An 18,656-nucleotide genomic window follows, 5' to 3' on the forward strand; every position below is an offset into this window, starting at 1 on the left:
GTATTATCTTCAACTTTGACTTTAACGCATTAAATTAAATAGGTAATATAATAAAATTATGTGATAATTTGCACAATTTTGTGTAGAGCGGGGATTGGTGATTTAATAAAAAGAAAAAACCAAACCGCCGGCGGGAGAGAGTGACAGCGGCCGCGCGCAAAACGAACGCACTGCGCATGTGAAAGTTGCATTTGACGTAAATTTGGCGGTAAACTTAACCATAGAGAATACAAATAAACAATACGAAATAGTTTTTGATATATTTAAGAAAACAAAAATATTTTAAAGTAGTGCAGTGTTTTGTGATAGTGTAAGTGACTTTCCCCGTTACATAGCCGGTGCAGGATGACTAACGCACGTAATATAAAAGTAAGTTATGGAAGGCATTTAATTCTTTAATAGTCCGAGATCTAACTTCATATATATGAATGCTAATATTTGTTAATTGTGAATGTCTGTTTGTTTTTTACTTTTACGATAAGGCTTTATATCATTACGTCGTTTTAAAAATATGAGCAATGATAAATATAAAGATGATGTTTAAATTTGGAAAAACATGTTTTTTTGTTTCCACGCAGATGTAGTTCAATATAATTTAACTATATGTTCAACAATTGTCATATTTATAATTTTCATCGTGATTTCGTGCTTCCTACACATACGAGTATTTAATTAAGAGCTATATATACATTATAAGCTGAGTGAAAGAAAGTCATTTCTCCATCGAGAACAATCTTATCAAGAAAAAGGTGAGAAGCAATGAACTGATGGGAAAACATTGATCTTAAAGAATACGGATGATAATATCGGTAGTATAAAATGATTTATGTGTCACATAACGGTCTAATTAATAAAACGAATCTCTAAAATTATAGGCTTATTAGTCGAGTAAAAAAATTGAGATTTGTCGAATATTCATTTTTATTTCAACTTATTGAAAGAAGACGATTAGGGAAATTTACATGCTTTAGCTATAAGATAATATCTGTATTATTAAATCACTAACATATACAAAACTGGATATATGCTTGTCAACTATACTTGATGTTAAGTGATATGCAGCCTCTCCAGGAGGTGCCAAGGGAATATAAATGAAGTTCCAATCCTTTTTCAATAGAATAGACTCTATAATTCGCCTAGTGCGGTATTGCGTTGTGAACGACAAAGGGGCAACTAGCGTGTGCCTGCGTAAAAGAATTCTGCTTATCAAAGCTTTTGTTCTCTATGGTAAAAATTCTGAGTCGAGACTTAGTGCAAATATTGAGTCCCAAATGTCAGAATCCAATATGTTTATGGCGTACTTTACATTTTACAGAAACTGTTAATCCTTTTTGTGCGCCTAGTTTACTTTCGTATCACGACGTCCGTCGTTCCACAACTGAGCATTTTTTTAAGGCAGTTCTTGCCGCGCACCACCACTATGTGAAACAGCTACCAACTAAAGTATTTCCGAACCTATTCGACTTAGGAAAGCAAACCTTCAAGAAAATCGTAATAATTCTGAAAAAGCCGGCAACGCATTCGCGAGCCCTCTGTTATTAAGAGTGTCAATAGGCGGCGCTAACACTTAACATCAGGTGACCCTTCTGCACGTTTGCCCCCTATTCCATAAAAAAGGTATATTATGAGAATCATCTTCAATGGTTTATAATATATAGGCTACTAATTAGATGAAGGTACCGTTGAATGTAATAAAAAGTGGAGGATTTTGTTACATAGCCTCATTTCGCGTTCGTAACCCTGCTGACATAATAATAAGAAGAATACTAGACAGAAAAACGAATCAGACGATACATTTTTAATATAAATTATGTTGCAGTATAAAATGGACTTCTAATGTCTGGTATAAACTCCTTAAAAAGTATGTCATCTGTCAAATTTAATATTGCCAGAGATTATGAGTGTTCACTGATCACATTAGTGCAGTTGCAACACATTGACCGACCGTATTACTATCACCCTTGCATAACTCGTCTCGGTGAATGTTGATATGTAATTGACGAGTAGACTGTGCAGTCTATGCTTTGTATATTCTAAACTAATAACTACGATAAAGCCGTAATCTTTCTCAAATTTATTATAATCATCATAGAATTACTATTTCACTAAATGCAGGCTTTTCTGACTACTCATCATTTTACGTAGTAAGAATACCTAGTAAGAATCTAGTTTCTATAGCACTTACGTAGTCACGGAGAATGAGGCGGAGGAAGCCTTTAAATTGCTAATGATATCGCATCGCTTTTAATCTGTTTATTTTTATAGAAAATCCAGATACGTCGCGTGTTCTATTATTTATGGGATAAAGAACATTGTATCACTATTATCCTGTATCACTAAGTCCCGCTGCAATACAATGCAATATTAGTTCTATTTTTCACAATCTTAATTCCTAAATCAATCGTGCCTGTAACTCATATGATGTTGACGTTATTATATTTCGTAAACCCTTTCGAAACATGTGAAGTAGTTGACCGCAGTACTGTGCAGTTGCCTAGATTATTGCCCTTAGTACATTCTATACTTGATTGTAGGTCTATACGATTTGATCGTAAATATATCATAAAGAAGCTAGTGATCGGATATATGGCAGTACTGTCTGCTCTTATAACCGTCGACCATTATGTAGTAGTTAATTTATACATCTGTGGATTAATTTGATTTTAGCATTGTTAAGTTCTGTGACATAGCTTACACTTTCAGTTGATACTCAAAGTCAAACCAATAAGCTTCAGGTCCGGGTGAGACAATTTGAGATCCAAGGTTGTCTGGAAGGAACAGCTTTTAGCATTAAAACCACCCATTTACAACTTTGTCTCCGGGGTTTTGTTATTGTGATGTAAATTAAGTGTTATTATTATTATATACATCAATTGATGTGGCTAATTAAATTATAGGATGTATTAACTATTAGTATTAAAAAATATATTTTATAAAGAAAATGAAAGATATATTAATATTTCATAAATGCAAAAGTTTTAATACCATTAAATAAATTAAACGTGTTATAGCGGTCACTGACTGTAAAAACATCAAACGAAAGTGAATCGGTTTTATTTTCTGAGATGTGTAGTTGCGAGTTACTATTCTATATAAAAATATAATTTTATAAGACAATATAAAGATATTTCTCTTACCAACAGAAGAAACATATTTTCGCAATCATCCGTATGCACAATAAATTAATCAGGGTAAAATACAAATTTGAATTTTCAAAAATTCATTTGAATAAATACTCCTTTGAAAATACAATAATTACATCATATTTTAAAGATGTATTTATTTTAGTCCTAATCTCCTAACATAGAACATCTCCAAATAATAACAATTAAGCCGGTACATCTATAGTCGGCAACAGTATTGATTCCATCGATATGGGATGATATACGACGGACTGTTGGCTGTTACTGGGTTATGTTAGCGAACGATTGAAGGCTAATGATTACTACAGGAGGCTAGATAGGTTGAATCCTAAACGACAAATACGAAACTCAGGGTTTCATTTTGAATGGTTAAATGGACGTAATATCGTGATAAGTCGCGTGTCAACGCAATTTGGGCTAGAAGTATTGCCGACTTATCACCCTCAGATAAAACGCGCCGTCTTTGCGTTTTTGGTATTATTTGGTGTTAGCGCGGCCACGCTTGTGTGCATGCATCAACATAACATGTTGAAAATAGTATAAAATAACTTTAAACATCTATGTACAGATTTACTTTACTATTAATGCAAAATAGCATTGTATTAACAACATGGACCAACGCATTGCACATTATGTAACCATGATAACATCTCAAACCGTCACGACTGCTAACACAAACAAGTGTTACTTTATATAATACTTCCCGGACACTTGACATATTATGTATTAAAAGATAACTGGGATAATGATGGCATAATGTCCGACGCTACGGAAAATTAAAATCTCTTGACAGGTCGCACTTTAAGTAAACTTAAGAATTACATTTACATCATTTTTGCTCTCAAATATTACAAAATTATAAATTACGTTACAAGGAGGGTAATCAGATATTTATGAGAATGTGTTATATTCCATACACGTTGAAAATAACATGAGAACTGCGCAGCGCTAACGAGATCCATGCAACTTTCTCAGTATTGAGTAGTCCACAATATTGCAGTACACAACTTACGAGGACTCTTTGTATTAAAGAAGTGGCATGGGTCCGCCAAGTATCTGAGTATATAATATACTGTAAATACATAGTAATAATAGCAATTAATTAACACAGCAAGGTTTCTACAACGACTTGGCGAAAGGACTCCATGGGGTTGCTGAAGTCATTTTTCATCAGTTGTTTTTTTGTATCTCACACAACGTGTGAAACCCAGTGTATTAAGACAGCCTAAAGCAAGTGACAAGTTTAAACATGTACCTATATAAGTAAATAGTGGTAGTATATTCTGTTTAAATAAATAAATGGAAAAGCACGTATAATAGTCTTCGTTATGATTGTATTGTTTAGGCTACATAAAAGCGAGTCGAAGAACAAAATACTTGGACAGTTTTGTTTTAGTTCAGTTTCTTTAGATCGACCTGTTCCAGTTCATTTCATTAAAGTACTTATCTGTCATCACAGCGTAAATTGAATTTGACAGAAATAGTACTGATAAAGAGTGCAAAGGACTGATTTTGATCTGATGAAAAATTTCGTTTTCCTAAACTAACTCAGCTAGAATATTAGAGCTGTCTTAGAACTGAAAATTACGGTAATAAATACATTGCCAAAACAGAAGTTAGTGGCAATTTTCTCTAGATTACAAATAAGTAACTTTAAAATAATTGGATTTTTTATAACACCAATTTGCGTCGTTTAGCGGATTAGTGTTTAAAGCCAGTTAAAGTTTGAACCCAGGAACTAACGCATATCTACAGTAAACATGCGTTACACATCCACGGCGTCTGTTATATTACCACTTATTTTACGCATGCCTGAGACTTACTTCATGGTGAGATGCATATCATTACCTAATGTGTGAACAAACGAACACATTGTCTCAACAAATTATTTGTTTGCAAGGTTTCACGAAATTCTTAGGGGTTCGTAACATTAAAAGCTTAGTGGGTAAAATGCGTTATACGGCCAACCCACAGTGAAACAATTATCGTTTCGGACTAAGTACGCTAAGACTAAGAAAGACTAAGAAAAATTATCAAGAAAGCGACGTAGATACCATTAGACTAGAGGGCTAGACTTGGAAAATAAACTATAAATCTTAAACGCAACATTTTAACTTGGATTGATCTGTCCAGCAGCACAATATGGTTCACGCAGTCAGTAATGACTGTTCAGAATATTGGCATTAAAATTGTAACAGAGGAGATGATGTATGTAGCTGATTGCATATTTGCTATTTTTAATGCAAGACTGGAGTTATCAGCGAGAAGTGACTTGAGTTACTGATAGAAAAATTATACATTTTTATTAGAATTTTTAATACCGCTAATATTTAGACTATTTAAGGAAGAATTTGGGTATGATAATGAAACTTTGCTTGATTTGGAACTTTGGAATAATATGGTGTCAGAGTTGCAACACCAAAAAAATCATGAATAAGAATTGAACATATTGTTACGTATATAAAAATTATATACATACTCTTTAATAATGTAATATATAATTGTTAAGCATGCAGAGTTGTGTAAAGGTATTTGAACTGATAAAAAAAATCTATGAAAGTTAAATAAACCACAATACATGAAATTGCAAAATAAAATATCTTTATACAGTGATTTTTAAAAATATACAGGATTAAAAATCTCAAGTAGGTCGAAATATAATTAAAGTTAAAATGAATCAGCTGCTCTTTAACTTAATGTCATAGACCTTTTACTTGTTTGGTGTTGAATGTGGACAGGAAAGAAAGCGGATCTTGTTAAGTGTTCTGTGTAATGGGCTTGGCCAATAGCTTGGAATTCATCGAAATTATCGTGTAAAAATTACATTATTATTACTAAGAATTGTTTAATATTAAAGAATACAATACAATAGTTGCTCATATTTTTTGCCTCATAAGATAATAATAATAGGAAAAGGTATTTTGTAAAGCTGTTTTTTTTTTAAATTGGAACATACGTACGTAGAACGTAGTAATAAAGCATATTACGATTTGATCAGTATCAGTTGGCTACATCGTGAACACGAAGAGGAACGTTGACTGGCCACGACATAAATAAATTTAAAAAATATCTTTTATTACATGTCAATTGTTAAAAAACTTATTGTAATAATCTACTTTTAAATGTTATAAAACCCTTAAAATTAAATTGTCATACGTTAAACCTGCAGTTAAAAATACGGGCGAGTTTGTTCACACACCTCTCTGTAACTATCATTCTAGAAAAGCCACGGAAATAAAGCTAGGGTATACGACCTGAAGAAAAATTAGAACCATCCGTAAAATGTCACAAAGGCATCATCAGTGGAATCACCCAAGCGTATATTTTGTAACCATTGCTCGAAATGATAATATGTTTATTGTTGATTTCCGTTATGATATTTTTATTACCATCGATTACATGTTTATGTAGCTATTTGATAAAGGATCATTATGGCATCGCAATACTCGTTTTGCGAAGAAAATTTTATTGTTTTGCTGTAAGAACAAATTTTACATTGATATTAATTGTGCAGTTCTATTCCCTGGTCAAAATAGAAAAAAACAGTGGCACTTTAAGGTTTTAGGTCTGGGCCGAAGAATTTATATCTGTTTCTGGACCGCTTTTTTATCTAAAAGGCAAGTATATAATCAGCCTTTTAAGACACAATTCCCTTACGATGTTTTCCTTCACCGTACGAGCGTGTGTAAAACGTGATTAACGATTAACAAATGAACATCAATTAATCACAATCAAGTATGACATTTACAATGTGATTCAAAAGTAGTGTCTGGATGTTATCAATACTAAAAGTATGAAACGCGCCAAGATTTGTTGAAAAAAAATGTATTGCGCATAAATAAAGTTGCTGTAAGATTTTCATATAAATATTTGTCAGCAGACATATATAAAGTAGACCTGAAGGTATATTCAAAATCTGCAGTATCTTTCCTACACGTATATTACATAATTTTGGTAAACACGCAGTTGCCCCACTGCACTGTTCCGATTTTGTTCTGACGCATCCTTTCACTTAATTATCATAGCATAATAAGCTTGTTAGCAAATGTTCAATTTACTTCTTTTGTAACACTTAATTATACATAATATACTTACGAGGAGGTACGTAAAAGCAAATAATATATTTCGATATATATTTTATAAATAAAAATTTATAACAAATATCTTCACATCATATATTACACTTCTAAAAATATTAGAATTATACATTTTGTTCTTTTCACCATCATGTTTAAAACCTATTGTTTTTTTTTTCAATCTTTACATAACATTTTAACCTCTCGAAGGCCGTGCGATTATACGGAAGAAATCGATGTAGTGTGCGCGCGAGCATAAAAACTTTCGCTTTTCACTGCCAAGGCGTTGTGGCTTTAGTATCCATAAGTTGTGTCCACATCTTACTTCCTCTATACATATTTTTTTGTTGTTTCTATTGATATGTATTAATTATATCCACTTATTTTATAAAAAAAAATTAAGTCATTAATAGAAAACATTCACTATATTCATCTAATCAAATTATATAATTAAGTATATCATATAACATAGTCATTACGTAAAATGATTCCTTTAGAGAGTTAGTCAGTTAATTTAAGCGTTATATGTTTTCTGTTTAATTATCATATTAGAAATACTAAAATAAAAAGGGCGTTCAATTCTTCTCCTCTTCAAAGTGCATCCTTAATATAGTCAGTTTATTACTATCATCTATTGAAAATACTTTCGAGAAGTAGAGTTCTAGTAAGAGTACGAGCAAAGAAAGAGTTACTAAAGAGTACTTTCGTTGTTAAATTTCATTGTTTATAAGATCTTTCTTATATATAACTAAGAAATTTTAACACAAGCTCTGGTTAACCTCCGTTTTATATTTTTTATTACTTTTTATTCTTAAAAGATCCAAATAATAAAATTAATTTTCATTTTTTAACAAAACTCAATATTTAAATAAATGGAAATCTAAAATAATTATGATATGTAAATTTTAGAAGTTTTTATAGGATATTTAAGTGAAAAGGCGTAACAAATAAGCTCATCATCATTGTTTAACTCATCTATATGCTATTAAGAATGACTTTATTTAGACCTCTTAATGCGCAGCCGCATGGTATAGAAGAAACAATACCACAAAGATTCACAAATATAAAATGACGCTTCTCGTTACTTTTCTTCATACGTATATATACGTCCACAAAATAAGATAAAAGAAATACTTTCCTTTATAGGTCTGGATATGCATAGCATGCATGGCATCATCATTGGCGGCACCTGCGCCAAGCCAGCCCATAACATTTGACATCATCGACATGGCTGCAATAAGTCGGATGACACCACAACAACTGGAGGCTCTTGCTGAAGGTTTAGCTGCCGAAGAGATCATGAGGTATATATATAAGATAATACAATCAAATATAGGATAATGCAATCAATTTGTCATTTGCATGAATTTCGATGAAAAAGTTACATACAATTAATTCTAGTTAAAGAAATAATACTGAGTAGTTATACTTTTATAATTATAATAACATATGCTATTACTCGTGATTTTGGAAATAAAGGTTATATTAGATTTACTTAAGCATAATGTAACCGTCACACAATTCTTGAAACCGAAAAATTCATTTATTATGTAGTATTTTGTACGTACATCTTGTAGTGGCCACAAAAGACCCTGACAGTAAAAATGTTCTATAACCTGACGGTGACTCTTTTTCTACGTCAGTATAACCCCTATAAATTACTTTATAATATTTATAATATGAAATGGTTTTATAAAACTCGACTTTTACAGGACTAAACGATCGTCAGCACAAGCGCTGACCTCGGTTGTGTCAAAAGCATCATCAGGTATACAAAGCAAGCTCGGTCTCCTCGGCCAAGCGTCGGCCGGCGCATCCTCGCTGATTGCTTCAGCTTCAAGCAAAACAGGTCATTCTGAGCACACAGGATACTCTTATGAACCGGTAATTACTTATTATTAAAAGAACGTCACGAAACATTTTTTAATGAAACGCTTAATGTTTTAAATGTTAGAAACTCTTATGTCCGTGAGTATATAAAGAAGAGTACTATTACGGAATTACTGCAGATTAACCAAGGTACAGTTATATCCAACCCTGAGGGCCTACTGAAATGCTATATAGACGAATATCAACATGAACTTTTCGTGGTGTATACAACAATTTACAAGAGGGCATAGGCATCAAATGTATACCAAACCGGACAAGAAACAATTGGGCTATTTTAAAGTAAACAGTAAAATGAAGTGTTTTATATGAAAAATATACATAAACGTTTCTCACATCAACACCAACTATGCAAAAAAACTCTGTTGTCCGCAGCCCGGACAAACAACGACCACTATTTAAGCCTTGATCAATATTCATAGTTAAGGCCGGACAACATCTGTAGGGTCCACGTCCTAGTCTATAATAGTATTGTTTTTTACCATATATAATTTATGTTACCTGAAGGATTACGAAATAAATAAATGACAATAAGTCACAACCCATGCTCACAGACCACTTACCATACAACTTTTTTGCCCACAGCACGAAGAGAAATACGACTACTGGGGGCTTAAGAAATCCATTCTCTACACGCTCTTCCAAGCTGTGAAAGCTATTACAGGAGGAGTGACCATCCTGAAGGGTCAGCTGATTAAAGGAGGGGGGGCCTTAGCTGCTACTCTTGGTAAAGTCATCTCTGTGAAGGGTGATGCAGTAAGCAATTTCGGAAGGAAGATTGTTACCTCCGCTGCCTTGAGCGAGAAGAAACCTCATTGTAAGTGCCTATTCTAATTATTTAATATATTTATATTATCTATTCATACCATTATTTATCGCTGCGGGATGTAATACGTCACAATGGGTGAACGAATTCCTTGTTGTGATTGGTCTGAATTGGAATAATTTTAATGTTCATCTTTAAAATGGTTAGATTTTATCATTTTTGTAAAAGTTTTTCAGAAATTTATCTCAAAGATTATGGTTATTTGAGAACTTCTGATTATGCTAGATTTTCCGGACTTCAATCATTTTATAATAGCTGTCCATGTGAAATTCAATGGATACAATTCGTGAAAGTCAACATCCAAATTGTCAAAATACTCATCATTGTCATCTCTGAGAAATAAGATAACTTATGCAAGATCTTATTATCTTATAGCTTTATAGCTATAAACATATTTTACTGGTTACACAATAATTTATTGTTCAAATAATTTATAGCGTGAATACATTGAATCTTAATGATTTGAATATAAATGCAGACACATAAGAATTATATGCAGAGACAATAAAGATAATTTGCCAATTTTATTAGACTTTGTCCTATATGTCTCATTCGTTCTTGATGGATTGAAGATTTACTAGATCTTGTAACAGTCGGCGCTTCTATTATGATTAGTAATTTATAAAATAAATAAAATAGTTATTACAGATTATGATGCCGTATACAATGCCCATGATACTACATGTATTTATTTGTTATTAGTTTTATTTAATGGAAGGTTATTCATGCTAAAGAATGGGACAACATTTGTTAGAATTAATAACAATAAAACGACTATTAATATAAACGTAACTTTCGCTGCCATGAAAATATACATAAGTAAAACGTAACATATTCACAGCAAGCGTAGCGCGATGTATGTTCCGTGTGATTATACAATGGTCCTTCATAGATTTGCATTTGATTTTGATTTGTATAGATTTAAAACAATAACAGTGGAGCAGTGGGCGACTCTCATCTCTGAGGTCGTAGGTTCTCTCTGTCTATATATTCACAGTGAGAAGGAAGATATCGTGAAGATCGTGATCGCCCTAGACCAAAAAAGTCAACGGCGTGTGTCTGGCACAGAAGGCTGATCACCTACTTGCCTATTACAAAAAACAAATAATCACGAAATAAATACAGAAATCTGACTCTAAATTGTAGCAGCATTGGTATTTTAAACAATTTTACGAGTTCACGATCTACGAGTTCCTCGTATAATGTACGAGTTGAAACCGCACGTTGCTTACACGGAAATAAACTATATAGTGCCACGAATTTCAAATTCTGCCAGTTACTACATCTCTAATTAGATTCAAGATATTTGACACAGGAAATAAAAAAAATTACACTAAAACATTCCAGCAACAGCAGTCTATGGCCCACCACCGACATCACATTTGGAGTACGCTCCAACCGTCTACGGAGCCCCGACAGCACCCGCTCAGTACACTCATTCAGAACCCACAGGCTACGCGGCACACAAGTATCCCTCAAATCTTGACGGTAATATAATTTAATATTTTATTAAAACATTTTAAAAAAAGTTACTACATAATTAAAATTCTTACATTGTACTCAGTTGGGCGTTCTGTTGAGTTCAAATCGATCTACTAAGTACTTAAAGTCTAATTATCAATAATTGCTTGACATCAAGTATAGTAATCCCTCCTAAAACTCTGTACAGATATAACGCGTTTACGTATAACGTTCATACATATACATAATATAACGCAAAGATTTTTCAAGTTATATTTATGAAGTTTGAAATTTATAACAATTTGTCAAGTCCATAATTAGTTTTGCGTACGTTTGCACCTGTTTGAATTGTGTGTTTATAAAATAAAATTAAATAACTGTATTAAATTCGTGATTTTGAATTGTTTTAAAATAAACGATTTTACGAGAATGCTCCTACAACGTGATTTCGGTAGATCCCGACCGCGTTATAGGGTTATACTGTACTGTACTATTAATTTGGTGTGTTTTATATAATATTTATCGTGTATATTATATTGTAGTTAACTCTGTACTGAGTACAACATAAAAGAATATTTCAGATTTCCCTTTGACTATAAATGGAAAACATTGTTCTGCGATTTATAAATATTGACTAAGCTATTGTGATTCGAAATATAAAGCTATGCCAAAACAGCTCAGCTTGGTTGAGCTAAGCGATTATTTCCGTCAGAATTTGAACATAACTAAGCTGAATTCATAAAATATCCGATCAATTCTTTCTTACTTAAAACATATAATAAATAAAAATAAGTACACGATAATAAGCCCATGTAATGTCAGTTTAAAAGTTGTTAGTTATAATCTTTTACTATAAAAAACAAGTGACAATAGGGAAATAAATTTGATAGTTTAGACATACGCGTTACGTTATACCGCTTCATTGAATCAAAAAAAACACCCTCATTAAAGTAAATCATTTTGATCAATTAATATTAATGACACAAATGAAGTTTTCAAATGACAATGTCGGTTCTCTTTACTTTTTATTGTAAAGAAGAATGGAAGAATATCTGAACTAGTACAATCCCCTTCCATCTTCCGTAGACAATTTAATATAGATTCATTTAAGTGGCGCAATATAAACATCAAACAAACTGCACAGATGTGCCAGCTGATAGGCCGCATCTCACTTAATATCAGGTGGAATTGTGGCTAAGTCTGTGCACTATTTAAAAAAAGTAATAAAAAAATATATATAGACGCAATATTTCAAAGATTTTCAATAAATGTGTAATGAGGTTATATTCGCTGTGGCAATATTGATTTATCTAACTAAATTCGATCAAAAGTCTACCTAGTTCATTCTATTCCATGATCAAAAACATTTTACTCTTCTAATAAGTTATAAAAGCGTATGTCCTTGTAGTCATTAAATAATAAAATGCTATCTAAAACATATTATTAAGTAATACAGCCATTGTTTAAGGGATTTTTCCTGTATCTAAGTTAAATTATTACAGGAAAATAAATTATTTAATTTTATCCTTATATGTATAATTCCAACGTTGAGTTCAGTTAATATACATTAGATAGCTTAACGCTAACCAACATAAACAGTAAATTAAAAAACTACTTTTATATGTATTTGTTGCCCTCCTAAACAAGACTGCTATGGTTGCATTAATACAAACCACGGTGGTTTTCTTATATAACATATTGTAATTATATTATATTATTTTGTAAAATAAATAAAAAATAATATATTGTCATGTAATTTAAAAATACATCGATGACACGTAATGTATATTTTAAGAGGTTTATTTAAATACATTGAAAATAATATGAATAAACTTAGTCAAATGTTTAGCGTAGCACCTACAAAATTGTTAATTAACAATTGAAAATGTTTTAGAGCAAAGTTCGAGTCGTGAGTAAGAAAATTATGCAACATCCCAACACATCATACTTACACAACAAATATTTAAGCATTTTTATTCATGATTCATATCCGCAATTTATATATTTATTAACACTTCGTTACACTACAGTATAAAAAAAATTGAACATAATTATTATATGTATCAAAAATCTTATACAAACTGTGCTGAAACTTTGTACTACCCAATTTCGCTTCCTTAATATTATAATTTGTTATAAAATTGTGATAATTACTACAAATTAAATGTTTTATCTGTACCTACTAATATAAGGACGAAACATTCTTATTTTATACCTATGTAACAAAAATGCTGGACCGCTTTTGAAAAATAATTTCCTATTAGAATGCGACGTAACACTCCCATAGACCACAATATGTTTTTTGAGAACCACTCTCCGGAAGTTCTGAAAGGTTTTATGCAAAATCTGACACACGTACCAATAATTTCACATTGATCTTTTACATAATATCAGTACAAATTTTTTTCAGAGCTTATAGTGATGTCATCTGTAGTAGATAGTGTTCAGGAACCCAAACCAATGCCTCGACCATCGCCTGAATTATTATATCGTTATTATGATTTATTAAATTCGTTTTGGTAAGATATAAGCTGTTCAACGATTTTGCACCGAACTCTGAATTACTCTTCTTTGGCTGTCATCAGATTTCATTTGTTTCTAAAATTCCTATGCAAACAATACAAACAATTCTATGCTTTTTTAACTCACAGCACACACTTTTCGATGCTACAACCGACCACTGTATAATTCTAAAATATAGTTACGTGTATTAAGTAATATCTACTAATAAGTTTCATGTAGGTCATGTCTGACTCTCATATTTAACATTCGAAGTAGCAGTTTGACCTCACAAGGCTGCCAAAGTTTTACGTCATTTGCATAACCACTTTCTCTTTTACGCTACACAATCGGTTTTAAAAGTGTATATTAGAAATAAATACATTATAATATGTTCTTAAAAAGATTTTATGTACCTTAAGTGTACGTCTAAACTTCGATTACATAAGCGAACAAATTTTATGACATACAATATAAACTAAACATAGGTCATCATAAACGACTTGGTACTACAATAAACAAATGAATATTTCATAAATAATATAAATCTAAATGTTACGTAGATTTATTTTCTACAATTAATAAATGTCTTATAGGTAATAAGCAACCGTGTCAATCAATGTATACGACTTCACTTAAACTTTAAGGTTACATAATTCATTAGTGTATCGAAATCTGTTTCCTACTTTCACTTGATATATGGAGGACTAGGGTTACGAAAATCGTAAAGTGTACACCCTCAAGTGAAAGTGTATCACAACTCAATCAGATCGTAACACAAAACTGGATTGTCATATAAAACGAAGTTAATTAGGGTTAAAGTATGAACCAGAATTATGATTCTAGTCGAGAAAATCTTAATTCTTATATTACTTAAAAGTATATATAGTGGAATATATACATTAGTAATTAGTTATTAAGGCTATCAAAATATTACAATTAAAAATATATGTAGACAAATCTTACACCTCAGAACAAAATAATCAGATTGTTTTCGTATATTCTTCATATTTTAACAATTTTAACGATGTAGGACATATTTCGTATCCTCAAAGTTATGTAACACAAGATAATGTAACTTGTTTTCAAAAATTGTTATAGTAACGAGTTCGTTATTGGGACGATATTTAGTCAGATATGTAACATATTTTTCTTTCAGTTTTATATGTAAAACTTTTACCTAAATAATCGGGATAATTTTACGTTTATCAATATTCTGAACAAGCTACTTTTTCACTTCTATTTATGGAGTTAAATAATAATAATAAGTACACGAACAGAGCTGAGTTGATGATACATTCATCAATTTCAGTTAAAAATTCAAGAAAAAATTACGTTAACTAACATTATTTTTCATTTGTTAATATATGTAACTCATCAGTGGTAGAGTTACGTTAAATTTTAGCCCCATCACAATGTTTAGTTCAAATAGGAAGTTTACGTAATAGAGCTTAAACGATAGGTCTAAGCAGGTATTGCATAAGCACTAACCTACTTGGCTAATTCCTGGAAAGTCCTCTTATGTATAAAGCTTGCACAAGCTATCATAATATCACCATTGTTGTATTGCTCAGTAGTTGTCGGAATATGTATTTTAATAAAATATTGAATATATTTATTTAAAATATTTTCAACTGTGTCAGGCCGAGCCGTTTAATCGCTTATACCAAAGGTCCTAGTAAATTATGAGAAAACATAGGCTACGGACCTGCTTTTAACACGCAGATGAGATTAGAGGATTATTAGACATCGTTAAATCCAATCCAACAGGAAAATAGATTGCACCGTGTCTGCCAATGCATATGATGTATAGAGGTCATATTAGGTTTTTTATTTACAACAAACGTGGTTTAAATACTAGATGAGAATGCACAAATGGGGCTGTTTAAAATTTTACCCTAAATATTTTAATTCGTTGTAGTAGGTTACAACACAATGTTAAATATACAAAAATGATCTAAAGATTCCTTTTATTCGTTTATACATATGAATGTTATTGGGTACCATATGATAAATTATGTATAATTAAGTAATTTATACCGTGATGTAATTATACTTTAAAAACTTTCAATGCACATAAGTTAAAATATGAATAAATTATGCGGCACGAGTTGTTACAAAACTTCCGTTTTTGCCAAATTGACGGAGTTGCTTGCAACAGATTAGTTGGTGTCAAGTGCCATCATTGTTTTCACTATAGTTTCTTTGTTTATAAATATTACAATAGAGTTTACTTCGGCACAAATAAAATAAATGTGCAGTTTAGTTTGGTAATTTCACGCGTAAACGTGAATTCTTAGAATACACGCAACATTAAAGTATATATTAAAGATTCATTTATCTATTTATATTTATCTGTTTTAAAAATGAATTTGCAAGTCCTGTTTATGACTTAGCTTTGTAGGCATCTGATTTTAATGTGGTACATATCATGTTTTGTACAGATAATAAACTTGCAAAACATCAGACAAAAAGAAATGTGACATCTTCATTTGTGGCGACACTCACTTGTTGTTCCGCTAGAATAAGATACAATCGAACATCGCGAAGACGTATTACCGTCACCTACTTTTGTGACTCGACTGAAGCTTGCGTAATTCCAAACAGAAGCGTTATGAAGCTCGTGAAAGGTGCCAAAAATTAGATTAGGTCAATACTCTCAGATAATCGTAACGATAACAATGCACAGCATAAAAGTCTGTGGCATTAAGAAATCAGACCGACGTCAAAATATGAATCAAACGCTCTTTCCGGTACATCATATACATACATTTGTCTATCCTAATTATGTTATTCATACGATTAATTACCTAATAGTTTAACCAATTTGTATATTGATGTAGTTATTAATCAACAATCTTTAGAAAGGAGGAACGCCTTACGTGACTTGGTTGTGCAACTGACAAATGACGTAACTCATTTACCAAAATTTTTTGAGACAGGACGCGGAAAACTGAGTGGAGTGCATGCTGGCCTCGTTATACTGACCCCAGTCGGCGACGCGATTACCGGCGAGAGCCATCCGGGATACACGCCTTTGGAGCCTCCACCCTCCATTCTCAATTCCGTATACTCCGCTATAAAAGGCGCCTTCTCCTCCGCCGCACCCAGCTTTGAATCCCACCTGACTCACCAAGAACCACCGTTGCCTCAACCGATTCCATCATTCAGACCCATGTCTTGGGGAGCCGTTGATTCCTACGGCGAACCTGCAATGGTCGAAACCTATTCCGATTATGATCCAAGAACGCCGCACTCTTACAATTACGCATCATCTAAGAAATCTGTTATCCCTCCGAATCATAAAAAGGGTTTAACGCCTGAAAAAATTCAAAAGATAAATAAAAATCTAGACAAAGTAACCGCTCTAATAAACGAACATCAAAGATCGGCTGAAGTCGTCCCCAAATTCAATGAACAATACGCAGAAATGGTGCGCAAAGGCCAGATACCTTTCCTTCCCACTCCGGTGGTTAGTGACAATGAAATAGGTGTCCTACCTGCTGAACTACTTCCTGACGAAGATCCCATGACCAGTACATCGACCACCACAATTTCTCCAAATAAAACTGATAGCAACAGCACAAGAAGAAAGAAAGATACCAAATATATTCTACGAGGGAACAAGATTGTTGAAGTTTGACAAAAGACTGATGACTGACTTGAGGTATGTTGCGGCTGACTTTGACTGACTTCATCTTCTATTCTTCGCAGGTTAAGACAACTGCACCGAACTGACTTTTTACACTCCTATTGCAATTATAATAAGTGTTTGTCTACAATAATTAGTTCAACACACAATATATAATTTATTTAAGTACTTGTTGAATATCTATGGAAAGGGAGAAATTCCTTAAGAAAGATATAAAAACCTGTTGGTAAATATAAATTTGATGTTATTTCTATTTTCAGAAATTCAAGTATACAACGGAGTACTAGGACCAGAAAATTTGCAGAACTATCAATATTAATGAAGATTTATGGACCCACCTGTTGGCAAAACGAAGCATTGCCAAGATTATTTTATTAGGAGCCATTTTTCACATACCTTGTGACAAAGTTGAAGTTATCTAATATAATGCCTTAAAAAATAATGTACAAAAATGTAGGTACATCCATCTATTTATCGGTTTATAATTTAAATCTTGTATAACTGTAATATTTAATTTAGTTTCTTGGTAATGTTACTTGTTGCTGTCATTAAATAGTACTCGTTAAGAATACAAACGGAATTTACATTGCAAAATACGTGAAAGTTGTTTCTATACTATGTATTTTTATCTTTAGCTCTTACAGTCATTCTTAAGAATGTTAAGGACAGACTTCGCATAATACTACAAAAACCATACGATTTATTATAAACTTGATAGGGAAATTTAAAATTTGCTAAAATTTATGGTTTCAATTTGTGGGTTAGATAAAATTGTAGCAAAATCTGTATCGCAGTATTATTTATTAAAGTGATGCAAATAACAACTTAGAATTAAAACGGAATTGTAAATATTGCTCAAAAGTTATTTATATTTAAATATTTGTAAATAAAGTATGATGGTGTTAATACGTGTTTTATTTTGACTTTTTTCACATATTGTAGTTTGGCCAGATTTCACAAAACTGCTATTGGATGCATTGTTTTGATAGTGAATGAGAATTCACTTGACATGTTATGTATCCGGTAAACTTTTTCTAATCTGCTACTAGTAGTAGAATACTGCGAAAATGAAACTTCAAATATTTATATATTTACATAATATTTTGTATTAG

The 18,656-nt window shown here is 31.9% G+C and overlaps 1 protein-coding gene across 1 annotated transcript; it reads left to right on the top strand.

Moving 5' to 3' along the window:
- Nucleotides 1-245: 245 nt before the first annotated feature.
- On the top strand, nucleotides 246-18,363 carry LOC123712748. Its single transcript, XM_045665998.1, has 6 exons — nucleotides 246-369; nucleotides 8,366-8,523; nucleotides 8,932-9,103; nucleotides 9,692-9,923; nucleotides 11,280-11,420; nucleotides 17,805-18,363. Exons 1-6 carry the CDS (start codon nucleotides 346-348, stop codon nucleotides 17,861-17,863), a joined length of 786 nt encoding a protein of 261 aa, XP_045521954.1. The 5' UTR covers nucleotides 246-345; the 3' UTR covers nucleotides 17,864-18,363.
- Nucleotides 18,364-18,656: the final 293 nt, after the last annotated feature.

This window comes from Pieris brassicae, chromosome 1 (genome assembly GCF_905147105.1).
Source record: "Pieris brassicae chromosome 1, ilPieBrab1.1, whole genome shotgun sequence".
NCBI lineage: Eukaryota > Metazoa > Arthropoda > Insecta > Lepidoptera > Pieridae > Pieris > Pieris brassicae.